Genomic DNA, 27,606 nt, shown 5'->3' on the forward strand with positions numbered 1-27,606 from the left:
CACATGAGGAGCAAGAGTGTGGTCCCTTACAGGACACCCAGGGCCTGCTGGGTGTTTAACAAACTGGCGCTCTGGAGCCTCCACTATGCAGAATCCTGGACTGCATCATCTCCTGCATAGCCAACATGTGTAGCCACCTCGGCAACAGGTACAAGAGGAGACCCACTCCTGCCCCAGGTTGCTGGTCTCCTAAGCGACCCGTTGTTTGCCAGGTTGGACTCTGCCCTGGCCTCATTCTGCCCCTCCGCTGGCCCCACTGGCTCTGCACCCAAGGCTGCCACCTGGCTACAGGGACTGGGCCCTGCACCACCCAGCCCTGTTTGCTGGAGGGCACTGGGGCTGCCACCGAGAAGAAAGGTCCTTCTGTGAAACCCAGGAAGATGGAAGGCAGTGGTTAGCCCTGCTCGCTCATAACTGGGGTCGGGCTCTGTCCAGCTGAGCAGGGGGAGGGGTGGGCAGACAGAGGTCGGGATTCTGGGAACATAGGCTAGAAACTAACTTCATGGGAAAAGCCTTAGGTGGGAGGGAAGGTTCCAGAGCACACTGCGGTTGACAAGACAGCAACAGGCAGGAGCAGTGTGGAGCCGGTGGAGCTGGGGGGTGGCTTTGGGCTCTGCTTGGTGCCCCCCTCCCTACAAATGGAGCCAGCTGGCAGCAAAGCCCAGGATATGAGGCAAGACCACAGAGCCTGGTGGTGGTTTGGAATTTCTTCTTTTTTGTCAAAAGGGGAAAAGGCAGTGGGTATTGGATACCCTGGGCTCTGGGGCAGGCATGCAGGCAGCCCCAGCAGGCAGGCGCTGGGGGGTGGGTGGGAAGAGTCCTGGAGTTTCCCATAATCCTATTCTCTGCAGGGAACAGCGATGCTGGCTAACATGGGGATAGGGTAGAGGCAGGGCCCTGGGGAGAGGGGCGGCGGGCAAGGGGCTCGGGGCTCACTCTAACATGCAAAGTCCAGCTGCCCCATTAACTAGGTTGCTTTTTGAAGAGTGACACACGTATAAATACAGACATAGCTATGCGAACACATGCGGAGAAGGCTCTGCATTCCCAAGGGTGGGGATCTAGGCCTGCTGGCCTCCAGGGAGCTCCAAATCAGGAGTCGCACCATCTCCACCTGTGATTATCCGCAGCACCCCCCTGGGCTGGGGCAGGGTGGTGAGTCCTCCTGGGAAGGCTTGCTTTCTGAAGTTCTGTCCACTGGGCACCCAAGCCACTGGGCACCGGGTCCACATGAGGTGGGCGCCACGTGCCTGTGCTTGCATGAGCTCTCACGTGCAGCTGTGCTTACAGCACAAGGGTATCTCCGCCCAGCTAGAGTCCGGTCTCTCCCCTCCAGGGCTTCAGGGAATGGGGGTGCAGACAGAGAAGGGGTGAAGGGGGCCTGTGGAGACATCCTCTCCCCCGCCCCACAGGGTCCTGGCCTCCGGGAGGGGGGAGGGGCCTCTCTTATCTCTCTGCCTCCATGGCAGGGTGGGCCCTTGGTTCGGAAGTGGCCTGTTGGGAAGCCAAGGGCGGCCAGTCTGAAGCCGGGGACGGAGGTGCCGGAGTCCACAGGGGCGGCTGCGGCTGGTAGTGCTGTGGGCCCCCCGGGGGCGAGGCTGCAGTTGGCCAGCTGGGTGACGCGAAGCTGCCGGTGGCAGCATGGGGGAAGTGCAGCGGGGGCGATGTGGCTGTCGTGGCCATCGGGCTGCCACTGCCGCCACCGTGAAAGCTCTCGGAGGCCTTGAGACGGGAGAACATGGTGAGGGCATCAGGGAAGTTGGGGGGTGTGGCGGGGGTGTTGGCAGGAGTGCACATCTGCAGGGGAAGAAAGGAGACAAGGAGGGGTAAGCATCCCCGCTGCCTCTGAACAGGGGACACGTGCCCAGCCCACTGTTGGGAAGCCTGTGTGCCCCTTCCCTAGATGCCACCTGAGCAGTGCCCCAGCCCCCAGCCAGTCCACCACTCAGGGTCTCACGGAGGAAAGACACCAAGATGGGCTGCCCCAGCCTCGCCAAGGGGCCCTGGGAGGCAGATCCACACTGCCTGGTGCAGTGTCTGTGGGCTCAGGGGCCACCAAGCTTTCTCAGCCCCCCTCCCCAAACACCTTAGTCGGTCACATATCCCAGGGGGGCTGCAGGGTGAGGAGCACCACCAACCCATTTCACAGCTGGGAGACTGAGCTCCAAAGGCAGTGCTCCCTGGTCCTGTGAAGTGGTGCTGGTGGGACTGAATTCAGGCCATCCACTGAGCCCACACACCCACACACCTGCTGGCCTGCATACACCAGCACCCCCACCCCACCCCCTCAGCTTCCCTGGGCCCAGGGCTGGTTATGCACTGAACTGGCTCAGCCTCCTTCTTCCCTGCCCAGAACCAGGAGCCCCCAGTGAGGCCATCCCTTGGGGGTCCAGGGGACACTTACCATTTGGTGGTGGTGGTGGCTGTAAGGGATGTTGGTCTCCTGGAAAAAGGCGCTGAGGGCCGTCTAAAGGAAGAAAGAACCACGCTTACCCTCCAGGACCCTGCTTGGCCCTACGCCACCCTTGTTCCCAGGCTCCTCCCGGGCATGGTGCAACCCTAGGCAGGCTGGGTTGGTGGTAAAGACCCTCACAATGCTGCCTGTCACCCACTGGCCAGATGCCTCCAGTGCAGAGCCCTCCCCATGCACGCACCTGCACTGTCACTATGATGGTGGGGGGACAGGAGTATCTCCACTCCATCTCATGGGGAAAGACTGCCTGGCTCCTAAGTAGCCCAGATGGACCTCAGCCTTTGATTCGGGAGACTCTAGCCTGGATCTGTCACCACCTTGATAGGGGGCAAGTTCCTAGTCTTCTCTGAGACTTGGTTTCATCTGTGAAACAGGGGGATGGCGAGGAAGGAGTCTGAGCCTGGAGGGTGGAGACCTGCCTGTCCACCCAGCCCTGCCTCCGTCTGAGCCTCAGTTTCTCCACCTGTACCACAAGGAGACTGGGAAGGTCTGGGTCTTACACTCGCTTACCCAGTCAAGCCTCCTGTGGGATGTTCTCAAGGTGGGGGAGCAGGAGGGTGGCCCTAGGACTGAACCCACTGTGGGATTTATGACAGCTCCCGGCATAGCTTGGCTCCCTGGCCACCTGCTATTGGCGGGCACCACCAATGTGGCGGGCATACCAATGCTGGGTATGTGACACATGACACCACTGTATCCTCCACACTGCTGCCTTGCTCCGCACTGCCTTGCTGAGCAAGGTGCCAACACCCAGCAGCTCCAACAGAACGGGAGTATAAGTGCCGGCCCATGGCTCACTTTGGAGAATGTGGTGCTGACAACACCAAGTCAAGGGTTAAGATCCCCTTACTGGTCATCTTTTTTTTTAACAAAACAAAAAACAAAAAAAGGGAGTATTTACTGTCATCATCACTTAACCTCAAGGGCAGGAGCTGGTATCATGCATTTTATAAACAGGGAAACTGAGAGATGAAGTGACTTGCTCAGGGTCACTTGGTTAGCAAATGGTAGAGGGGTGGCTAGGACCCTGTACTGTGACTCCAGGCAGAGCCCTTGGCCCTCAGGCCTGGCGAAGGAGGGTGGTGGGAAAGGGGGCCAGTGTGAACTCTGTCAAGGGTCAGCTTCAGGGTGTCCTTGGTGACTGGGGGAGGGGGCTCCAGGGCAGCCTCACAGAGCCCAGAGGGGCTGCTGCTGGTGTTTGGTGTGTCCCAGCTCGGGCCCCTGCAGCGGATTGAGGAGGGGCTGGATGAGGGAAATGAGGGAACTGGCTGCTCTTGCGAAAGTGCGGGCGAGGGAGCCTGTCAAGTGGGTGAGGGGTCCTCTAGGCCCTGCTAAGTCCCAGGCCCAGCCTGGAGTCCCCGTCGCCACCCCCCAGCCTGTGCTACCCAGTGCCAGCTTGACTTCCCGGCCCCTCCCCGGCCCCACACACCCAGAAAACCAGCCTGGCTCCCAGGGGTTGCCCTCGAAGTTTTTGTTATTTTTTTAAAAGTAAATTCAAATGAATTATTCTGGGAATTTCCTGCTGGAGACGCCCTACCTGGCGTCCCCATACAGGGATGTGGGAGCTCAGGCATAAGGGCTTGTCTCTAAGCACCTCCCGGAGTCTAAAAACTCCTGGCAGCAGTGGCTGCTTCTCCCAGCCCAGGCTCACTTTGTGAACCCCAACCCACGATCCCCAGGCTCACACTGACCCCTTCCTGCAAAGGCCACTGTGTGTGTTCTCCGCAGAGAAACATCTGCTGACTAGATGGAGGTCCCCTCCCCCTGCACCCTTCTGCCCCCATTAGCACCTGAATCACAGAGAATGTGACCCAGAAACACAGCCTGATGTGTGGAGTAAGCTGCCAGATGGGGAAGGGCATGGAGGGGGTGGGCTAACCATGAGGACCCTCACTCACTCCCACGCAAAACCTGAGGTTTGGGGGTTCACAGCCCCCAGTCGCCTTTTTTTTGTGGTGGGGGGGAGCTGACTGATGTAGGGATCCAAACCCCTGACCTTGGTGTTATGAGCACCACGTCTAACCAACTGAGCTAACCGGCCAGCTGGGTTTCCCTCCCCACCTCCACCCCCGCTGTCACCTTACATGAGCTCTCCTGGTATCCTCATTTTACAATGAAAGACTCAGGGAGCCAAGGGCACAAGGCTCTTACCTCTGGGGCCCCTCTAGTCTGCAAGATGCTCTAGCCCCTCCTGGGGACAGAATTTTCCCAGACATTTCAATCTTCAAAGTTAAATTTACAATTCAACCCTGGCTGCCTTAAGTGTCAGCTGAGTGCCAGACTCGGAAGGCTCCTTTTCACCGCACACCTGCCTGCCCAGCCCAGGCAGGGAGGGACCCTGTATGCAGATGTGCGACTCCAGCACACTGCCATGAATGTGGTTTTGCAAGTTTTGCCACATCCAGCCCCACAGACAAACATGGCTGATTAGTGCTGTTAGAGGAGAGGTGGGGAGCTGGGAGCTGACTCTGGGTGGGGCTGCCCGCGGGGAGGGGGCAATGAGCTGGCCATTCACATCTTAGAGGTTGACTCACGCCCTTCCGCCAGGTACAGATGTGGAAACTGAGGCTGGAGGAACTGAGCAGCCTCCCATATCGTGGGGTGGCATCGAGGTGAGCAAGGAGAAAACAATGGATTCATCAGGGTGGAAGGGCCACTGCATCCCCAGTCTATCCCAAGCCTGGGACATTCTGATCTCCATCCCGTCCCCAGAAGGCTAAAGCCCAAGAGTCCCCTGGCTCCTGGTCCCTCCTGCAGGCCCAAACACCTTCCCCGGGATGGCTCCACCTCCGGAAACCAGGTTCCCAAGCCCTTGCTAGGCACAAACACTACCTGACTGGCTGAGGATGTGACTCCTACGCCTGTGAGGGACACAGCTCAACGGGCACTGGCCTCATCCCTAGATATCACCATGGGGTTATTTTGGGGGGCTCTGAGTTAGAGAAGGCCAGGTAGCCTCCTGGCAGCACAAGCCAGGCAAACTACTACTCTACGGGTCAGCAAAGGCCTAAGTGGAGGGGTGGGGGAGACCAGATTCGGGCAACCCCACTTCCCGCCCGGTTGGCCTGAAAGCCAGAGAACCGTGTGCACCGTCCCTGGCGCACCTGCGCAGGTAGAGTCCCCTGCCAGCACAGAGGGCACCTGCCACGCACATGCTCCCAGGCACATCTCTGGAGCGGGGTCCACGGATGCACACCGCTGCTGCTCTCTAGTGCGGGGCTCTAACACCGCACCCATACAACTCCGCGCTGCGTGTACACACACCACACGGTCCTGGGCACCGGCGCCGCATCCAACAGCGGCACATGTGTACACGCTGGACACACACCAAACGCGCCGGGTGGACTGCGAGTTCATAAACGCGCCACATACACCCTGCAGCAGACACACACGCCAACATATCCCCACGTACGCAACCTCCCCGCGCCCAGCCGACACGGCCGCGCTGACGCCGCTGCGCGGTGCGTGCGTAAACACAAGCGCACATGGACGTGTACGCACCCACCGCCCAGGCACACGGACCCTCGCACGGAGCGCCCGGGCGGCTCCTCCCTCCGGCCCAGCTCGGCCGGCCTGGGGCGTCCCCCTTCCGGCCGTCCAGTCCGACTGTCCGGCCGCGCCGCCGCCCCGCCCTCGGCCGTTACTCGGACAAAGGGGGAGTCCCCCGTCCCCGGTGACTTGGCGCCCCAGGGGTGGGGGACGGCGGCGTTTCCGGGACCCCGCGGCCCGGCCCCCGCCGCCCGCCGCGAACCCTCCGGGTTCGGACGCCGGCACGACCGTCAGCAAAGCGGGCGCACGGCCGGCACGTGTGCACACAGCGCGCCCCGCGGCCACGCGGGGACACACGTCGCCCCAGCCCCAGCGGCCGCGCACCTCGAACTGCCAGTGAGCCGCCTGCAGCAGCTGCTTCGCCTGGTCGGCCGCGCAGCCCGCCGTCAGCACGAACTGGTTGATCATGACCTGGTGCTTGAGCTCGTCCATGTTCACGGACATGGCGCCACCGCCCGCCCGGCCTCCCTCCGCCGCCCGCGCCGCCGCCTCACGCGTCCACCATTAGCGAGCCGGCTCCGGCTAATACAAATATTTACTGTGCGGCTCTGACTCACCGAGCCTCGCCTCGCTGCGGCCGCCGCGCGGCACGCCGGGGAATGTAGTCCCCGCGCCGGCCCGGAGGGGAGGGGGCGTGTCGGATGCCGCGGGCCTGCTGTGTGCCGGGGGCCGGCTCTGACGAGCGCGGTGCGCGTGCTTGTTGCCCTCGGTGGCACCAGCGCCCCTGCCCTGGCAGTGATGTGGGCTCAGGAGGCAGAGGCCACAGATCTGGGCGTGGGCGCCAACGCAGGGCTACGGGGGGGGGGGTCTTTGCCAAAAGCCGGAGACCCTGAACCTCTTTGTAGTTGGCATCCCACCTTACGAAGGAGGCGCACTCTTAAGAGAGGGGCCCCAGGAATTGTGGTTGTACATCAGCTGCACTGGGCCGCAAGGTCCTGAAGGCCTAACACACAGTAGGTGCCATCAAATACTCGTTCGGTGAAGGAGTGAATCTGCCCTTGCAGGCTCTGCTCGAAGTCACTGCCTCCAGGAAGCCTTCCGGGTTTCGCCAGCGCAATGTCATATCGCCCACTCCCCAGCCTGGCTCTTGCCCTGCCACACCATAGGCCTGAGGACTCGGGACAGGCTGGCGCCTCGGGGTCCCTCTCCCCGCAGTACTCCCACCTTTCCACACAAAATCTCGTGCTTTTTGCTGGAAAGTTCGGCTTTGTGACTGCGGGCGCCAGGACCGCGCGGAGCCAGTTCCGGAGCGGCCCCGGACTCTCATTCCCAGAATGCCCCGGTTTATTTGCATCTTTCCGTCCCGTATGACGCCAGCTGACTGAGGCGACGCCTCGACCAATGGGCCGCCTCGAGGTGTTAGGACCTGGCCATATAAGGTAAACAAACCTGGCGGCCCAATGAGGCGGCGGCGGGGGCGGGAACTGGGCCGGGGCTCGTCACGTGGCGGGCGGGGGCGGGGCCGGGAGCGGGGGTGGGGCGTTGCGGGCTGTGTTTACAGCCCTGCACATGCTGCCTCGGGATAACGTCGCGGGCCGGCGCGTGTGGCCCGGGCTGCCTTCAAGCGGGGACCGGGGCTGCGGTCTGGCTCTGTCACCCCCGCCCTGAGTGACCTTGGCCCGGTTCCCTGCGCTTCCTGGCCCGGGTTTCATGCGTGAAACCACTCTTTGTTGGACCTTTACAGTGTGTCTGGCTCTCACCTGACCCTGGTTACCGCGGAGACCAAAACCAGGCTGGGTGGCTGTGCCATGGGGGGGGGCGTGGGGGGGGGAAGCGTATGTCAGAAATCCAAGGACACATTGCAAGTATGGGAAGTGCCCTAAAGAGGCAGGCACTGGTCCTGGGAGTGGGTTAAGGGCCATTGAATGGTTTTAGTAGTATCTGATTCCTCGTTCGCTTTAGGATCACTGTAGCTGTGGCAGTGTGGGGACCAGATGGTGGTGGAGATCTCCAGTCCGAATTTGTCCATGTTCTGGGTGTGTCTGGTTGTAGGGGAATCTGCCTCTGCCTGAGGAATTGGATTGAGGGGAGAGAACTGCCCCAAATGGGAGTAGGAAGGATGGGAGAGCAGCCAGCTGTTTTTTTGGGTGAGCCCTACCTGGGCCCCTCAACTCTGCCAGGGGCACTCCCATTGGGTAGGGGAGGAACATAATGCGGGGCTGGTGGACAGGGCCAGCAAAGTCTGGGAGGGTAGGGGAACTTGGGGAATCTGGGGCCCCGAGATAGCTATGAAGGTTGGGGAGGGAAGGGAGTCAGGCCGCAGTGGGACTGCTAAGCCCTCTCAGGACTAGAGCTGGGAGCTTGGTCCAGGGGCAGGGAGGGAAGGACACGGTGTCCCCCTTCCCCAGGCAGGTGCCTGACTTCTGGCAGAAGCTACCTTCCACGGGAAATACGGTTTTGACTTCTTTCCTGAGTAGTGGGGATCGCTCAGGGGCCATCGTTTTTTGCAAACACTGATGGTGCCAAGAAATTTTTGCTCTGCTAAGAATCGCCCCTTACGTTTGCAAAGAGTTGTTATGTGTGAATTAATGTGGGCAAAGCGCTCAGCACAGGGTAGGCCCACAATAAAGACAGCTCTGAACATGTTACAACTATCATTGCCACTGGGACTGCAACACAGTCTGCTGGAAGGTGGGCAAGTTCTGGAGCCAGACAGACCTGGGTGTCAGTCTTGACTCCACTTCTTAATGTGTTGGGCAAGTCACTTTGGCTCTGAGCTTCAGTTTCCTCGTTTGTAGAGCTCTGAGCTCTCCAGCGCTGCTGTGGAGGATTAATGCCTATGAGGTGCTTAACTCAAACCCCGTTGTTTCCATCTGGACCACTATGGGAAGCCCCAGCCCCATTTTACAGATAAAGAACTGAGGCTGGAATCCAGCCTTACGCTTTGGCATTCAGAGCCAGTGGAGAAGAGTAGGCACCCAGTGGGCCAGCAGGGTGTGTTTCTGGCAAGAGAGGGTGGGCACTGTCCTGGCAAGGCCCATGGGGAGCTTTTCTTGCTCAAGGAGGCAGGAAGTGCCTTCACCCCTCCCCTGCTCTCACCTAGGTACCACTCAGGCACCTGTCCAGGCCTGCCCAGTCTAGAAGGAGCACTCCCAGGCAGTGGGCTGGGGCAGATGGAGCTGGCAAGGGCAGAGGGTATCCCACTGGCCTCTCATCCCCTCCCCCACCCCAGCCAGTTTGTTTTCCCAGGGTCAGCAGGGAAGGAAAAAACAACGTTGTTTTTAGTTAGGATCCGCCAGGCTGGAGGTTGGACTTTGGATTTCTTGGCAGGCCAGGATGGGACCTGACAGGTGGGGCCAGTAGATGGGGGAAGGAAAGGGAGAAGGCATTTCCAGCAGCGCTCTTGTACTACCTGAGGGCCAGGGAGATTGAGGGCCTTCCCAAAGTTCACGTGGCCAGTCAGTGGAGGGCCCAGGGCCCTGGCTGCCTCCTCCCCTCCCCAATTCTTTCATTCAGTCCACAGATGTGTTTGTCAGACACCCACTGGGTGCTAGGTTCAGGGAGCACAAGAATGAATAGGCCACGATCCTGTCCCCTCAGGAGGCTTGAGAAGAAGTCTAGACTTGAGGGACTCAGACCAGGAGACCATAAGCTTCCCCAGGTCTGTCTTTGTTTCAGAAGACACAGTGCTGGCTGATTGAGGGGTCTCAAGATCTGGCCCCTCCCATACTCATGATGTTAGCTTCTGTACTCTCCCCCTCACTTGATTCTAGCCCACTGTGTTTGAGCTCCTGGACTATGCTCAGCTCTTTTTGCCTCAGGGCCTTTGCACATGCTGTCACCCCTACCTGGAATCTCGAGCAGACTACACCCTTAGACTTTACTTGGTTGGCTGTTTTCTGTATTTCAAGTCTTGGCTTAGATGTCACCTCCTCAGAGAAGCCTTCCCTGACTCGCCTATCAGTAGTAGATCTCTCTTATTATTTCATCTCACCTCAATTCATTTCCACAGAGCACCCACTGCATTTTGAAATATACACTTGTTAACCTTTTTAGTGTCTGTTTCCTTACTGGCCTGCAGGTTTCATGTGTAGCTTGTTCCACCATTTGATCTCTGTTGCCTCGCTTGTCACCTCTCACATAGTAGCTGCATGATAAATATTGGTTGAATAAGTATTTGTAAATTAATCACCCAAGATGTTGACAGTTGAACTTGGACCAAAAGAGGAAGGACCTGTCTCCCAGCTGGGCGTAGATAAGCACAGAAAAATATAGCTGGAGGGCCTTTGAGGACACCTTGAGTCCAAAGCTCTGTTAAGAAGAATGTTTAGTTATTTAAATGTCCAGGCTCCATAGGGAGGATGCAGTCTTAGTGTTATCTTTCAGTGCAAACAGCAGGGTCCTCAGGATTCTCCCTCCCTGTCCACAAACAGGGAGGGCAGTGAATTGAATGCAGTGTTGGTATATGTATGTGTGTATATATCCTTATGTTATGTGTTTCCAAGGAAAGAAATTTAAAATAAGAGATGAAAGATCACACTGGGTGGGGGTGTCTTCAGGTCCGTCGACGGGGTTGGAGGCAAGAGACTTTAAATCTGGCACATTGGAACATTTCTGTCTCTGGGGAGGCAGGGGAGTGTGGAGGTAAGAGCAGTGGCCGGGTTCAAATTCCAGCTTTACTGTTTATCTCCTATGCACGCTGAGTTGGGTACTTCACTTCTCAGAGCCTCACTTTCCTCTTCGGTAAATTGGGAATGACAGTAGAATCTACATCAGAAAATTAAGTGAGAGGATATGTGCAAAGCTCTCAGCTCGATGACTGGCACGTGGTAAGTGCTCAGCAAATGTGGATCTTGGTCGTGGGGCAGGGAGATTTAATCAGGCCCCTCCTAAGACCTGGACTGTTCTCATAATCACACAAGTCCCTCATCTCTCTTATTTATTTGGGTTCCCAAGGTCCCCTGACAATAGGAAGGTTAGATACTGGATTCTGGCCCCTGGAAAGGTATAGGGCACATTTTAATGTAGGCTGTGGTGAATTTACCATCTGAAACTCTTAGCTTGCCGCTGCTCTTCCTAGCTGTTTTCTTGGCACAGCAAGCTTGACTTGGGAAATCAATCTTCTCGGAACCCCGGTTCTTCAGCCGAAAAGTGGGCAAAAACAGATCCCAGCTTGGCCTGCTTACAGAGTTGCGTGTGAGTCAAAAACCAGGAAGCACTTTGCAAACTGCGAGGTGTTTGTCCTGACCTCGGTTCTTGCAAACGTCTTCAGCACTTTATATGCATTTCCTCCTCGTGTCTTAGTTTCCCCAGGCGTAAAATGGGGAGAACTCTACCGCCTTCAGTGGAGGCTGTACAATTATGTCTTCAAAGTAATTGTTCTGGACGTGAGGCCGGAGAGATGAGTCCCGGCAAAAACTAAAGAAGGTGCTTCGCTTCCTCCGCGTGCACTGCTCCAGGTAAGCTTGGGTTCCACCCTAGGTCTTTCTGGGTAGCAGGTAAAGGTGTGCCCTCTCCTGGCCGGGGCAGGAGACGAACCCTGGGAGGTGGGGAGAACCACGGTGGCTCAGGAAGATATTTCAGACAGGGCGTTCAAATGGAAGGCGCTGGGTCCTTAGGAGGGTCTATATATGAACATATTTTGAAGAGACTAAAGATGTTAGTGTTGCACTTGGAACGCAGAGGGAAGGACAATTTGCGGTGCGGTTGACGGTTCCTCCCCTCTGGATTTAGGTCCATTTGGTTTGTCCCGGAGCGCCTGTCAGCACCGTCCGAAGGCTGGGCGAGGCGCATCCTGGGAAATGTAGTTCGCAGGCAGGCTTCCCGAGCCGCTGCCCGTGTCCCTTGGCGGCCAGAGGACTCCATTTCCCAAGGTGACCTGGGGCCCGGGGGTGGAGGGCCGCCGTGGCGTCGGGCCCCGGGGCGAGCCGGGGGTGCTCGCCGCGAAGGCCGTGGACAGGCGTCCGTGCGTCCTGGTCCGGGCATGTCCGCGTGAGGACGCCGCCGCCGCCGCCGCCGCCCTGTCTCAGCCCCGGCCTGGCCGCGCCGCACACCATGGGCTCCATCCTGAGCCGCCGCATCGCGGGGGTGGAGAACATCGACATCCAAGCCAACTCGGCCTATCGCTACCCGCCCAAGTCCGGTGAGCGCGCGGCCCGGCCGCCACGCGCGGACGGCGAGGGCAGCCTGGGACGCGGGGCGAGGGCAGGGGACGCCCAGCTCGGCCCGGGACCCTCTGTGCCACGTTCCTGCCTGGAAGTCCCGCGACGCCCCTCGTCCTGGAGCCCGAGGCGTGGCTGGAGGCTCGGGATGCGCTCGCCGGAGTAGTACCCGGCGCTGCCACTTTCCGGCTGGTGACCTTGGGCCAGTCACTTCGTCCGTGTGCCTCCGCTTCCTCGCCTGTAGGCCGGGGAAGCTGCTTACTAGCAGGGAACTGCTTGGGCTGGGTTAGGTGCATAGCACGGGGCCTGGCGCATCGCTTGTGCTTATAAAGTGTTCATTGTCCTAAGCGTTGACCTCATCGCTGGCTAGTTTTCATTTTCTTTGGTGGCTTGGTGTGAAGACTAGGGTCAGGGCTTCTGGACACATTCCGTATCATCTGGGCAGAGACTTAATTCTTCTGGTGTGTGGGTGGGGAGAGTGGGGCTGGCACCAAGGAGGTGATTATAATTGATGGGGGGAGGGACTGGGGTCTTTGCTGAGAGGGCAGGGCCTCCAGGCAAGCTGGAGAACAGGAGAATAGCTGGAGGAGATCTACCGGATTCTCTGGTCTCCGTTTATGGCTGAGGGATCAGAGCCACCAGGGAGGAAGTGACTTTCCCAAGGTCTCAGAGCTGGTTGGAAGTATAGCTGTGACGGGGACCAGCCTCGTTCCCAGTCAGCTCAGCTGCTTCTGTTGATGAGCGCGGCCTGACTGAGAACTTTTAGCTCCAGTTCCTCACTTTACAGCTCCACATGGGGTCATTAGTGGTGGAAAGGAGAGAAGAAATAGGAGAGACAATTTGATAGGAGAGACAATTTGGACATCATGGGGACATCCATGCGTGTGGTCCAGGACCACCTGCTCCCAGAAGTGGGGAAGCTTGTTAAACATCCTAGGCCCTGCTTCATACCTGCTGGGGCCTAGGAACATGCATTTTAAATCCATTCCTGGGGTAAGTCTGATGTCTGCTTAAGTTTGAGAAACTTGTCTGCCCTGATTATGGAAGGTGAAAGAAGGTCTGGGGCTACTAGGATGAAAGGGGTCGGGAGGGAAACTAGCACAGTTTAGGGGCGTTTGGAAGGGGATGGAGTCAGAACTGGGCAGGACACGCTCTTGCCCACCAGTTGGGGAGATCTTCATGCCTGGCCCGGTGTAGGGCTGTAGGCCCAGGGTTTCCCCTGGAGGCTCTGAGGGCTGATATTCCCAGATCTGATAGAGCGTTGTTGTCTTCCATCTCTGATGTCCTTCCAGCCTATCTTTGGCTGAGTGCCCTTGGTCAAGTTCGTTAACTTCCTGGATCACAGTTTCCTCATCTGTAAAATGGGCTGATACTTGCACAGCACTCAGAACCATGCCTGGCACGTGAAAAGTCCTTGCCAAGTGGTAGCTGCTCTAATTGCTTGAAAAAGAAAGTGGTGATTGATTCAGACCCTGCTATCAGTTAGCAGTGGCCTGGCAGTGTATCAGTCTGTTTTTTCTTGCTTATAACAAAATGCCTTAGAATAGGCAACATATAAAGAAAATGAAGTTTATTTTTTACACTTTGGGAGGCTGGGAAGTCCATGGTCCAGGGAACACATCTGGTGAGGGCTGCCTTCTTGGTGGGGGCTTTCTACAACAGCAGGGTGTCACATGGCAAGAATGGCATGAGTGAGAGAGTTAACTGCTCACTTTCTCTCCTTGTAAAGCCATCAGAACTGCTCCTTGATAACCCATTAAACCATTAATCCATTCATTACTCCATGAATGGATTAATCCATTCACAAGGGTACAGTCCTCATGATCCAGTCACCTCTTACAGGGCCAACCTTTCAAATACTGTAATCAGATTTCCCACCCTCTTAACACTGTTACAGTGGAGGTCAAGTTTCAATGAGTTTTGGGGGGACATTCAGTCTACAGCACAGAGATACCAAGAAGTTTAATGTGGCACCTCCTGTCACCTGGGACCTGAGCACACTTGATGTCACTTCACTTGGGCATTGGGACAAAACAACAAATATGGCATTGACAGCATCGTTTTTGGATTCTGCTGTGGCAAACGTTGCTGATTACTCATGACACTCTCCCACCTAGCCAGAACTTGGTTTCAGAATTTGTCACAGAACACCCCAGTCAGCCACTAATTGATTGGCGCTGGCACTGCAGGTTACAACCACTGGCTACCTGTCTTACGCTGTCAGTGAGAGTAGTGTTCTCCTGGGCCTTGCAGTCCGAGGGCTGTCCTCTCTGGCTAATATTTCCCCTTTCTGTTCCTCATTCTTCCAGGCAAACTTGCAGACACTTGGGCCTTTTGTTGTTCATCTGTCCTTGTCCCTAGCATTGCATGGGGGGCTCAGTATCCTGGTCCCATGCTTTGGGTTCCATAGGCTTCTCGAGATTCCTTGGGAAAACTCCATAAGCTCAGGGAGGGTCAGTGGAAAGCAGAAGGGGCCTTAGCAGTACTTTAGTGTGTCTACCCAGGGGTGGACCGGGGGACTGCAGAGAGGTTTAAGGTGATATTAGGGGTGCCCCCATGGACCGTTCAATCACTATGAGAAAATTGTTGTCTTTTCAGGTCTCTTGTCAATTTTCTTTTCTTTTTTTTTTTTTTTAAAAGATGACCGGTAAGGGGATCTTAACCCTTGACTTGGTGTTGTCAGCACCACGCTCAGCCAGTGAGCAACCGGCCATCCCTATATGGGATCCGAACCCGTGGCCTTGGTGTTATCAGCACCACACTCTCCCGAGTGAGCCACGGGCCGGCCCTTGTCAATTTTCTTGATTATGTCAAGGAGAAGTAATCATTGAGTGCTAGTATCTTTTTAATACCTCTCTAACACTGTTCAATTTTCTTTCCTTTATGGAACTTTCAGCATGTGCTGCAAGAGTGCTTAGCCTGAATTTAATAACAGTTCCTTTGTTTTCATTGCATTTATTTTATTCTTAACAGCTTTACTGAGGTATAATTCACGTACCGTACAACTCATCCGTTCTAAATACATGATTTGATGATTTTTAGTAAATTTGTGGAATTTACTAAATTCTACATTTACTAAATTCAACCATCACCACAACCAATTTTACACACAAAATTTCTTTGTGCCCATTTGTAATCAGTCCCTGCTCCCGCTTCTACCCCCAGTCCATCACTGATCTGCTGTCTTTAACTTACATTTGCCTTTTGTGGATGTTTTATATAAATGGAATTATACAACATGTAGGCTTTTTTTGTGTGTGTCTGGCTTCTTAGCATATTTTCGAGGTACACCCTTGTTGTAGCATGCATGTATACTTCTGTTGCGTGGTTACGGTACATTTTATTTACCTTTTCACCCATTAATGAACATTTGTGTTGTTTCCACTTTTTGGCTATTATGAATAATGCTGCTATGAACATTGGTGTACAATTTTTTGTGTGGACATGTATGTTCATTTCCCTTGGCTATGTACCTAAGAGCAGAATTACTGGATCATATGGCAACTCTTTGCTTAACCTTTTGAAGAACTTCTGTTTTCCCAAAGTGGCTGTACCATTTTATGTTCACTTCCACTAGCAGTATATGAGGGATCCAACTTTTCCTACATCTTGAGCAACCCTTGTTCACCTTCTTGATTAGAGCAAGATAGTTGGTGTGAAGTGGTATCTCATTGTGGTTGTGACTTGAATTTCCCTAATGAATGATGATGTTGAACATTTTTTCATGTGCTTATTAGCCATTTGTATATCTTTTCTGTGTGTGCGTGAAATGTCTGTTTAAGTCTTTGGCTCACTTTTTAAAAGCAGGATTGTCTATCTTACTGAGTTGTAAGAGTTATGTACTCTTTATGTATTCTAGATACAGTTTCTTTATGGGCCATGTGATCTGCAGATATTTTCTCCCAGTCTGGCTTGTCTTTTGAATTTTCTGACTGGTGTCTTTTGAAGAGTAAAAGTTTTTAATTTTGATGAAGTCCAATTTATCACTTTTTAAAATGGATAATGCTTTTGAAGTCATGTTTAAGAAATCTTTGCTTAGCCCAAGGTCACAAAAATTTTCCTCTTTTTTTTTTTTTCCCTAGAAGTTTTATAGTTTTAGCTCTTCCCTGTAGGTCTGTGATTCACTTTGAGTTAATTTTTTTATCCTGTGGTTTGAGGTAAAGATCTAAGGTCATTTTGGGGGGCCGGCCCGTGGGTCACTTGGGAGAGTGTTGTGCTGATAACACCAAGGCCAAGGGTTTGGATTCCTATATAGGGATGGCCGGTTAGCTCACCTGGGAGAGTGTGGTGCTGACAACACCAAGTCAAGGGTTAACATCCCTCTACCGGTCATCTTAAAAAAATAAAATAAATAAAATAAGGTCGTTTTTGGTGTATGGAATAATTTGGTTATATCAACATCATATGTTGTAAAGACTGTCCTCTTCCCATCAAATTGCCTTTGCACCTTTGTCAAAAATCAGTTGACCATAAATGTCATAGTTTATTTCTGGACTCTCCATTCTTTTCCATTAATCTCTATGTCTGTCCCAGTGGTTCTTTACTGGGGTGATTTTGGCCCTAAGGGTACACTTGGACATGTCTGGAAACATTTTTGATTGTCACATCTGGGGGTGTTATGTATGTGTAGCTGGCATCCAGTGGGTAAAGGCCCCAGGGCAGCCCCCAACAACAAAGAATTATTGGGTCCCAAACGTCCGCAGTGCTGAGATTGAGAAACCCAGGTCTGTCCTTACACCAGCACCACACTGGCTTGTTTACTCTAGCTTGATAGTAAGTTGTGAGATAAGATAGCGTAAGTTCTCCAACTTTGTTCTTTTTCAAAATTGTTTTGGGTATGCTAAATCCTTTTCATTTCTGTGTAAATTTTACAACTAGCTTGTCATTTTCTACAAAAGCAGCCTACTAGGATTTTGATTGGGATTACGTTGACTGTATAGGTCAACTTGGGAAAAACTGCCATTTTTACAATGCTGACTCTGAATCCATGAACATGGTATATCTCTACATTTATTTACCTATTTATTTTTGGCAGCTGGCCGGTTCGGGAATCCAAACCTGTGACCTTGGTGTTACAACATGTGCTCTAACCAACTGAGTTAACCAGCCAGCCCTCTAAATTTATTTTGATCTTTGACTTCTCAGATGTATTTTTTTTTTCCTGGGTGGCTGGCTGGTACAGGGATGATACCTTGGACCTTGTTGTTATCAGCACCATGCTGTAACCCACTGAGCTGACTGGCCATCACTTGCATTTTTTTTCAGGTAACTTTATTTAAGGCAAGTAATACTGGTTTTCCCAACCTAGTAGTGATATAAAGTTTCCTTCTTTACATTTCTTTACGTAAGGGTTGACTTTGATGAAGATGTTAAGTATAATTATGTACTTATATAAAGTCCTACAGTGAGTTCCTGCAGTTTGGGGAGGATTCTTCTTGTCAGATGCCCCCAATTATAGGTTTGGACCCTGAGGGCCTGAAGAGGGGAGCGACTTAGTTGGGGTCACACAGTGAGCTTATGGCAAGGCCAGATTTGAGGCTAGGGCAGGTCCCCTGACTGCCAGCCATGATCCCACCTACTTGCCTCCAGGACCACCTGCTGAGGGGTCTGAGTTGCTGCATCCCCTCTCCACGGGTATTTTTCTCCTCTCTGGAAGCTCCATCTGATGTGGTTTTTGTGCAGAGTGTCCAGAACTTTCCTGTCTGTCGTTCCTGCTGCAGGGCTGAGAGGGCAGGTGACAGGACCGGTGGGCGCTCCTGCCTGGGTGCACCCTGCCGTGTGCTCCTGGGGCTGCCCACACTGAGTTCCTTCCTGGTTGGGCAAGGGATTGCAGGAACTCTGTCCTGGGGTGCATAAGTCTGAGACTTCTGGGCTTTGGGACCTGGGAACCTGGTTCCAGCACTGGTTCCTCTGAGGGCTGTGAGTCCCCAGGCGGTGGTAGCAGCTGCTGCTGATTCCGAGGGATCTGCACAGGGCTGCCACAGGCCACCATGTTGGAGCTTCACGTCAGCCCTGCAAGGCTGGCTCTGTTCCTCTTGCAGATGAGGAGGCTGAAGCCTACGCAAGTGTAGTCCTTGCTCCGTCACATAGCTGGCCAGTCCCCAGCCGAGGTTTGGAGCAGGTGTTAGGACACCACAGCTGAGCTTTAAACAGACAACAGTTTCTGACAGGCAGGGCAGTGCTGGCTGCCCTACCCTGGCATTTGAGGAAGTCATGCAGGGACCAGGACACTGAGAGAAGTGGTAGGGAAGGGTGATCACACCTGTGAAACACCATCCCAGGGAAACACTCCCTAGACTTGAGCCTTGCATGTCCATGCGTGACTCTTAGAGCATTTCCACCTCCTTTATCTTATCAGAGCTTTGCCAGGTCCCGTGACACCAGACATTTTTGTCCTCTTTCGTAGAGGAGCAAGAATTCAGACTGAGGCTTTTGTCTCCCAACACCTGGGCCTGGCACACAACAGGCGTTTAATAAATGCTGTGCAGCAGGTATTGCAGTACAGCAGGTATTGCATCTCGTGGGGAAGCGAACACACCTCCCCAGTGTGTGTGCTGCTCAGATGGGGCTGCATCTTACCCTTGGGGTGTCTCGTGGGGTCTGAGGCTTCATGGGGTCTGCTGCCACGTGGTGGAGGGTGTTGAGATGTGAGCAAAAGTGTTAGTGGCAGGTGAATGCCACCCAGCACCCTGAGGGTCATGTTGGGTTGGGTTTTCCTTAGCAGAGGGGACCTCACTGACTTTAATTTTTCTGGTGCCTGGAGGGGAGAACTGAGGTAGGGGTGCTGGATAAGGGAGATGTTCTATGTCATCCAAGTGCTGCTGACAGTTGGGGCACTCTGGATGGCCACTGGTGGCAGTTGGGGTGGTGGTGGGAGAAGGAGACTCAGCTGCACAGGAGGTTTTGCCTCCTGCTCAAAGACCTGCTCCACCGTTGTCATTGTTGTGAGTGGATTCTTAGCTCCCCCAATGTTGTCTGTACCGTCCACACACGCAGCCAGCCATGGGCTTCTGCTTGTGCGAACTCGGTTTGGATTTGTCTTTGTAAGAGCCGTGTAAAGGAGGTGCGTTTCCTGAGCTTCTGCTGTCAAGACTTAAGCAATGTTATATTTTAGGTAAAAAAAACCTAAAACAATGACAACAAAACTTTTAAATCGGCTGTTGGGGGTGGGGTGGGTGGGTCTGAGAACTTGATTCCTAGAGGAAGAAGCCAAGGTTGCTTAGGGTTTGAGAAGCGTGTCCTGGGCTCCTGGGGTCCCATGGCCACTGTTCCTGATTTTATTGTATTTACTTATTTTTTTGGCAGCTGGCCAGTACAAGGACTAAACCCTGGACCTTGGTGTTCTAACACTGAGCTCTAACCATCAAGCTAACCGGCCAGCTCTCATTCTGATTTTAGAGCAGTGCCTGCCCCCTGGGTCTTGGGAGGGCCTGGAGCTCTGTGTGTTTGTCCATGGAGTAGAGGGTGTCTCTGAGGATCCTGCATCTTTCACTGGGTTCCGTGCATGTGACAGTGCCCATTGACTTGAGGGACCTTTTGTAGTTAGTTTCTCTGGGAATTGTTGAGAAACTGTTGCTTTCCACTGACTCAAAAATAACTTGGCTCCGCTGAGTCAGCTGCTTCCAGCCTCGCCTCGTGGCTTCTTGAACTTTCCCCATCAACCTTCTGTTGCTTCACACCTTTCTTACGTGTCAGCAGGCATGCTGAGGTGGCACAAAACCTTTCTAAGCCCTTTGAGACTGTGCTCACTGGCTGGCCAGCCCGATGTCCCAGGTGGACAGTGCCCGAGCCTGTGCCCATCTGGCTTCTGTCTGCTCGTGGGGCGGGGAGGAGCAGGAGGAGGGAGCAGATGATTGATTTTTAATAACAGCTGTATTGAGATATAATTCATACCATATGCTTCCTCTTATGCAAGTGTGCAGTTCAGTGGTTTTAGTACACTCACAGAGTTGTGTGACCACCACCAGTCAAATTCCAGAACATTCTCATCGCCCTCAGAAAGAAACCCCATGCCTGTTAAACTCCCCATTCCCCTCCCTCCAGCCCTGGCAACCACGAATCTGCTTTCTGTCTCTGTGGATTTGCCTGTTCTGGAAATTCCATGTAAATGGAATCATAGGATATTTGTCCTTCTGGACTGGCCTTCCTCACTCAGCATAATGGTTTCCATGCTCATGCATGTTGTAGCGTGTGGCAGCGCCTCGTTCCTTTTTACGCCTGCATAATACTCCGTTGTGCGATAGACTCCATTTTGTTTACCCCTCCATCAGTCGGTGGACGTATTTTCCTGGACAGATCACTTTTTGATCTGTCCAGGAAGCTGCAGTTCCCTGTTTCCCACATCTGTGGAGGAGGCTTTGCCAGCGTCCCTCTGCCTGGGGTGGGGGCTTTCCTCTGCAGCTTGGTCCTCCTGGGGCCAGTGCCAGAGGCAAGAGGCCAGCACCCTTCCCCAGAAAGCGAATTTCACTCCTTCTCTTCTCTTGTCCAGGATAGGCAATACCAGGAGGCTCTGGTGGGAAGCTGACCAGCATCCCCTGTGGGGGCTCTCGGGGGCTTGGCCCTGACCCTGGGGGCCCAAGGCCTCAAAGAGGCTATGGAATCCCTGTGGAAGCAGCCAGCTGGAAAAACTGGCTTCTTAAGTAGGTTACTCCTTCTCTCTGTGCTTCATCTAAATGGAAAGAGCAATGGAAGCAGGTCTTGGGGTAATGGAGGATAAGGCGTGGCACAGGATGGACAGCTGGGCTTCTAGTGAGCTCCTCAGTGTCCACTGTCATCAAAGCTACTCAGTCAATAGAAGCTCTGCTCAGACTCCCCCTGGCTTTGGCCTGGCTCTGGGTCATCGTTGGAGATCTCAGGACCACTGGGTCATGTTCCTGTGTCAGGCTGCAGCCAAGCTGGAGGCTTCCTTGGTGGCCATTGCCATCTGGTTCCTGACTGCCCATGCTGACCCCAGAGTTTTTCTACACTGACCTGCCCTGGGTCAGATGTCTAGGAAATTAGAGACTAGGAGGTGACTGTCCTTGGACTCTCAGTGAAGGCCTGGCTGCACAGTGAATGGCCTTTTGTTCTGTGCTGGTGAGGCGGCTGCTGCCATCACCGTCGTTGGCTGCCACCCAGGATGAAAGGAGACTTCATTTGAGGGTGTGTGTGTGATTTCTCTCTCACAATTTGGGGACCCCTGTACTTTCAACACTCTTGTCCACAAAGATGGCCGTGAAAGTTGGAGATCAGTTTAGCATCTCATAAAGGGCTTGAGTTGCATGGCTGAGTAAATTCGAAGGAAGAAAACAATCTTAACAGGCCATGAAGATTGCAGCTACCAAGTGGGTCAGCCTGTAGGAATAGTCTTCAGAGCCCCAGCTCTGACCTGGTCTTCAGAGCCCCAGTGCTGCCCTGGTGTAGCTTTGGCCAGTCCTTTCCTTGCTGAGGCCCCTGCTTCCCCAACTGAAACCCAGGGTTGACCTTGCTTTCCCAGGCCCCTCTCAGATCTGATCCTGCCAGTCCACAAGAGCCATCAGGGTGGGACCAGGCCCTGGCCCTCATCCAACCCAGCTTTTGTTTTTCACAGGGCCCTGAAGTTTTCTGGAAAATGTCCTGTACTTCCCGGATGACCCTGGGGCAGTGATTGCTACTGCCTGCCGAATGTCCCAAACCAAGTGCCACCAGGGCCAGACGCTTGCCTGGGATTGTGCTCCATTCGTCTTTCCCCGTGGCCTCTTGCTGTGTCCTGTATAGCCGCCTTGCTTTGTGCTTCTGTGGGGTGTCGTGTGTGCCATCTTTGTGGTGCCTGACTCGGGGTGCTTAGTAAATAACCGTAGAATTATTCTATTCACCAGCTGCCCCCACATCTGCCCAGCTCCCCAGAGCTCAGCCACTTCCTGATATCCCCAGGTGGGCAGAAGGTCACACAGGCCCCATTGTGGAGTCAGCCCTGCCATTTACTGTTCAGATAACTGAAGCTTTCTTTTTCTTTAATTAAAAAATTTTTTTTTCCGGTGGCTGTCTGGTACAGAGAGATAACCGAAACTTTCTGCTAACCAGATCTCCTGCTCCATGGAACTTATGCTCCCGGTGTTGTCTCTGTGGGCCCAGATCCTGGGGAGCCTTCTGGGGAATTAAAAAAAAAAAGGGATTGTATTTAGTTCAATGCTTTGAAAAAAAAAAAAGTGTGTATATACACGTACATATACATTTTATTTATTTATTTATTTATTTTGGACCAGTAAGGGGATCGCAACCCTCGGCACGGTGTTGTCTGCACCACGCTCAGCCAGTGAGCACAGCAGCCATCCCTATATAGGATCCTAACCCGCGGCCTTGGCACTACCAGCTCCGCACTCTCCTGAGTGAGCCATGGGACCGGCCCTACATATACATTTTAAATGGAGGCTAACATTTAGGAAATTTACAGATCATCAGCGTGCAGCTTGAAAAATGATCACAAAGTGAACCTGTTGAAGAAATAGAATAGTACTGGCCTGCAGAAGCCCCCTCCTGTCCTTTCCAAACAATCTCTCTTTGCCATGGGACACTGCGGTGTCTTGATGCCACAGTTTATTGATCCATCCCATGTGGAGGGGCGTTGGGGGACTTCCTGGTTTGGGCTCTTGGGAAAAATGCTGCCATGGACAGTCTGAGTCTGGCTCTAATTTCTTTGGGTCCATTTTTTTTTTTCTTTAAAGATGACTGGTAAGGGGATTGTAACCCTTGGCTTGGTGGTGTTAGCACCATGCTCAGCCAGTGAGCGAACCAGCCATCCCTATGTAGGATCTGAACCTGTGGCCTTGGTGTTATCAGCACCGCACTCTTCCGAGTGAGCCACAGGCCGGCCCTACTTTGGGTCCATTTTTATGCATGGAGGTGGACTTGCTGGGGCCCTTGGGTGTGTGTGTTCAGCATTAGTAGATTTTACAAACGGTTTTTCTGAGTGATTGAACCAATTTGCACTCCACAGGTGAGAATTGAGAGTCCTGGTCACTCACGTTCTCCCCAGCACCAGGTAGTGTAACATATAATGTGTGTGTGTGTGTGTTTATTTTTCAATTTTAGCCTTGGATTTCTCATTGTACAGCCTTCCCTCGGTTTCTGCTGGGAATTGGTTCCAGGACCCCAGTGTAGCATCTGCATGTAACCTACGCACATCCTCCCGTATACTTTAAGTCATCTCTAGATTGCTTATAATACCTAATACAGTGTAAATGCTGTGTGACAGTTGTTATACTGTATTGTTTAGAGAATAATGACAGGAAATGTCATTACATGTTCAGTATAGACGTGACCATCGCGGTGCGTGGTGTGGGAGGGAGCCTGGGCTGCTGGGAGCCTTGCTGAAATGGGTTGTGTGCAGCTGAGTCAGGCGCCTGGAGCCCACATTCCCGGAACAGGCGCTCGGGTGCCCTTCTGAGGACATGGCCCTTCAGCTGTGTCTGGGGGGTGCCCTGGGGTGGGAGGGTTTGGGTGCAAACGCTCCTCCAGGGTCCACACTAGGAACCTCTGACCTAGTGGGTCCCTAACTCTGGTTTCTCATAAACGGGTTTTATTTTATTTTTTTTGGTGGCTGGCCGGCATGGGGAGCTGAACCTGTGACCTTGGTGTTGTAACACAGCGCTCTAACCCACTGAGACAGCCAGCCAGGCTGGTTTTAAAAACACTGAGCATGTGCTTGAGAAAGTGGGAAGCGATGCTGATGTTTTCAGGGAGTACGTCACGGCCTGGTTCCCTCTCCCCACCCCCTCCAAGATTCTCTGACAGCCAGCAGTTTGGTGTGGGTCCTTCCAGACCCTTTTAGTTATCTGGGCTCCCTGCTGACCTGCCCCTTACCTCCTTACCCGACATCCTCTGGTGATCTCTGCACCTCCACGCGCCTGGTTTGCATAAGTAGTTGAGGACTTTTCCATCTTCTTGTTGTGAAGATTGCTCCCTGCAGCCATGTGTGTTAGCAGACATGTGCTAGTGGAATGGACTAAAAAGAAGGGATCCCAGGAGTCCACCTGGCTCACTGTGTGGCCGAGACAGCCTCTGACCATGGCCTCGGTGCTTTGGTCTTCTCACCTGTAAATGATGATAAGCATGCATGTTCCCCCAGCTCTGACACATGTGTAAGGGAGCAAGGCCATATGTGGAAGTGCTGGGAGGCCCCTGAGGAAGGCAGGGCTCGGTCTCTGTTTCTGTGGCTGTTCCCCTCCCATGTCTGGGTCAGTAGGACAGAGTCTGGCCTCTCGGTCAGAGGGGAGGTGGACTGTCTGATCTGGAGTCACCCTCAACTGGTGACAGTGAGCAAGGGGAGGTGAATGAGTGTGTTTTAGCTCTGAGGCCTGGGGTTGCTGGGGTGTCATTGCCATGTCGCTGGGGTTTCTAGGCCAGTGTCAAGACACTGTGGCATCTGTTGGGCCCTCTGAATGTGGCCACAGGAGGATTTCCAGCCTTTGTGACAAGTAAGGCCCTTGCATGTGGCTCTTTGTGTATGAACAGCCACCTATGTGACTGGCGATGACACCACAGACTGCAGTCCCCATTATCCCTGAGCTGTGGGAGGGGAGGTGCCCAGCGTGGGGGGAACTAAGACACACAGTGGGTTCCTACAAGTGTGGTGACCTCTGAGATCAGTTTCCCATGTGGAAAGTGGGAGTGGTATCTGTCCCTGGGTTGTGGGGTCAGTGGGAAAACTGGGTTGAGGCTGCGGCCTCAGCAGGCCTGCAGGAAGAGCCCAAGGGACGTGGCTCTTCTTTGTCTTCTGTCATCTTCCTGTCTCCTTTCTTATGTCCAGCCCATCTACTTTCCTCTCTTTGCCCTCCCTCTTGTCCTGGTAGCTCCGCCTGCTCCTTTCGGTCCTGAGATGCATGCACACAAACACATATATACACGCACACACACACACAGTGTACACATGCACACACACACAATGTACACACACACACACACAATCACTGTCTACGCACAGCGCACACATACCATGTACATTCATGCATACACCATGTATGCACACGATGTACCCACACACGCACAGACCACATATACACATGCACACATTCCATCTATATACACGTGCACACCATGTGCAAACATGCACACACCATGTATGCACAAGCATATTATACACATAGAAATGTATACACACACGCACACACATACATACACAGCTCAGACACATATAAATAGATACACACATACACATACACACAAAACACATGCACACATTCACACATACTCATGAACATACACATATATACACAGACATAAACACACATACACATGCTTACGTACATGCACACATAAAAAACACACTGGGAAGCTGCTACCAGTTCCCCAGATGCACACATTTCTCTTTTAAAAATTCCTTTTTTGAAAATGTGAGCATTTAAAAAACAAATAGGAAAGTACAGAGATTAATATAATACTCTCCATTCAGAATTCATGGTTAACATTTTTCTTTTCTTTTTTTTTTTTTAAATAAAGATGACCGGTAAGGGGATCTTAACCCTTGACTTGGTGTTGTCAGCACCACGTTTACCCAGTGAGCTAGCCGACCATCGCTGTATGGGACTCAAACCCGGGGCCTTGGTGTTATCAGCACCACACTCTCCCGAGTGAGCCACGGGCCAGCCCCAGGTTAACATTTCTCATCTTTGTTTTATCTTTTTTCTTGAGGAAAAAGGGAAGGATAGTACCTCCACCAACGCCTCTCCTCGGGCCTGGTCCCTTCCTCCTGCCCCATCGTGGACCTGTGGCAGCTCTTTCCCGTGTCTTAGTCTTCTTTTATGTGTGCTGTCCACATGTCAGCTGCACGACTGTGCCCTGATGTGTTTTCCCCTTCCTCCTCGTTAGTACCATTGTCTTTGTGTTTGAGTTGCTATACACCTGCTCTGTGGCGATATACATGGACCTGGCTCCTGACTGGTAGGGTAACGTCCCATCTGTGATCATGCTGCTGTTTGTTATCCACTTCCGTGTCAGTGAACATGTGACTTGGTTCCAAGATTTTATGTTTGAAGGTTTTTTATTGATCACTATATTGTGCATCTCTGCAACCAAAATAAATACATACATTGTAATTAGAATTTTAGAAAATTTCACATCACTGTGAAGCTCTTAGAATTTTTCTTGTGGTTTGAATGACCATTACAAATACCCAAGTGATCAAATATTACAGTTTTTATCAATAACAAAGAGAAATACTAAAAAACATTGAAAATGTGTCTCTTAAGTGGATGTGCTCCTTTTTTCCCTTGGTTGATTCATGTGTTCAGAGTTGAGTATAACCTTTTGTTAGAATGATACAGATTTTAACATCAACTGTGTTTCTATTTTTTAAGTTCAGAAACCTTGATCGTGTTAAGTAGATGGGAATTAAGATTTTGATATAGCAGTAGCACCTAATTCCAAATTGTCAAAAATTCACATAAAGATCTATTGTTGAAAAAATTAATGATTTCTTAGCTGACAACTCAGTTGAATCCTTCCAGTTCTTAACAATGATTTTATTGAGTTAGAATTCATATACCATAAACCTCACCCTTTTATTTGTTTATTTAAAGAAAATGAGATTTTATTAATATTATTTTTTACATTCTAGGATGTTGCAGAGCAGTTGGGAGGGGAGGGGGAGAGGGGAAAGGGGAAGGAAATGGGGTGGACGAAGGAGGGAGGAGGAGGGGCAGGATTGAGGCCTGTGGTACCTCCCTCATTCCCTTAGGGGAGACTGGCGGGCTTCCAGCAGTGGCTTGGTCATTGCTGTGCTGGGTGCAGATGTCAGCGGGTGTGGAAAAGCCCTCGATCCCCACCATCCCAGCTTGGGAAACCAGGGCCTTTCTTGCTATGGATTGGTGGTCCATGCTGGGCTGGTTGCACGTGTCAGGGGCCGTGGCCAAGGCCCTCATCCTTCACCCTTGGGATTGGTTGCAGGTGGGGGGAGGGGCATTGCTGAGGCCCCCGGCCCTCCTCTCCCCCCTTTCTGATTTGGTAGCCCAGGAGACTTCTGGTCCTTCTGTGTGTTATAGGTATTCTCTGGTGACATGAGACCTTTACTAGTTAATATGAAACTTTGTCTCTGGTTGTGGGTACTTTGTGTTTTCTTACAGTTCTGTATTGGATTATTTGCTGCTCCCAACATTTAAACTCTGCTGGAACTAATTTTTTGTCCTTTGCTTACTTCTAAAATGTGGGAACTTCCTGTGGGGACCAGTACTTGAACTGTGTGGTTGAGCTAGATTGCTGCTTTGCTGCTGATTCCCTGGGGAAGGCTTTTTGTGCAGCTCAGGTTTTAGTGGTTGACTTTATAGGTACTTCCAGCTCTGGAGAGATCTGAAACTCCTGTCTGGGCCTGAGTCTTTTCATCAGACTTCACCCTGTACAATTCTATATTCCTGACCAGTCTCCTCTGAGTGATCCTAAACTGATTGGAGGGCGGATCGGCTGTCCTTGCTGTGCCCAAGTGTTCTCCCAGTGGGCCCGTCTCCCTGACTGCCTGTGCTACAAACACTTCCC

General features: G+C 52.8%; 2 protein-coding genes across 5 annotated transcripts in view; one reads left to right on the forward strand and one right to left on the reverse strand.

Moving 5' to 3' along the window:
* Nucleotides 1-692: 692 nt before the first annotated feature.
* UBALD1 (UBA like domain containing 1) lies at nucleotides 693-6,536 on the reverse strand. Its single transcript, XM_063099660.1, has 3 exons — nucleotides 6,347-6,536; nucleotides 2,405-2,467; nucleotides 693-1,797 (listed from the first exon to the last, which is right to left on the reverse strand). Exons 1-3 carry the CDS (start codon nucleotides 6,464-6,466, stop codon nucleotides 1,447-1,449), a joined length of 534 nt encoding a protein of 177 aa, XP_062955730.1. The 5' UTR covers nucleotides 6,467-6,536; the 3' UTR covers nucleotides 693-1,446.
* A 5,330-nt stretch (nucleotides 6,537-11,866) lies between these two features.
* MGRN1 (mahogunin ring finger 1) overlaps nucleotides 11,867-27,606 on the forward strand; it is a 47,989-nt gene continuing 32,249 nt past the window's right edge. For 3 of the 4 annotated variants that reach the window (XM_063099358.1, XM_063099359.1, XM_063099361.1), the window contains exon 1: nucleotides 11,867-12,104. In XM_063099358.1, the coding sequence (XP_062955428.1) occupies nucleotides 12,017-12,104 (88 nt within the window). In that variant the 5' untranslated portion in view covers nucleotides 11,867-12,016. Of the gene's footprint in view, nucleotides 12,105-23,077; nucleotides 23,123-27,606 lie in introns of all 4 variants that reach the window. The other variant, XM_063099360.1, reaches the window with a different exon arrangement.

Source organism: Cynocephalus volans, chromosome 6 (genome assembly GCF_027409185.1).
Source record: "Cynocephalus volans isolate mCynVol1 chromosome 6, mCynVol1.pri, whole genome shotgun sequence".
In the NCBI taxonomy this organism is placed as follows: domain Eukaryota; kingdom Metazoa; phylum Chordata; class Mammalia; order Dermoptera; family Cynocephalidae; genus Cynocephalus; species Cynocephalus volans.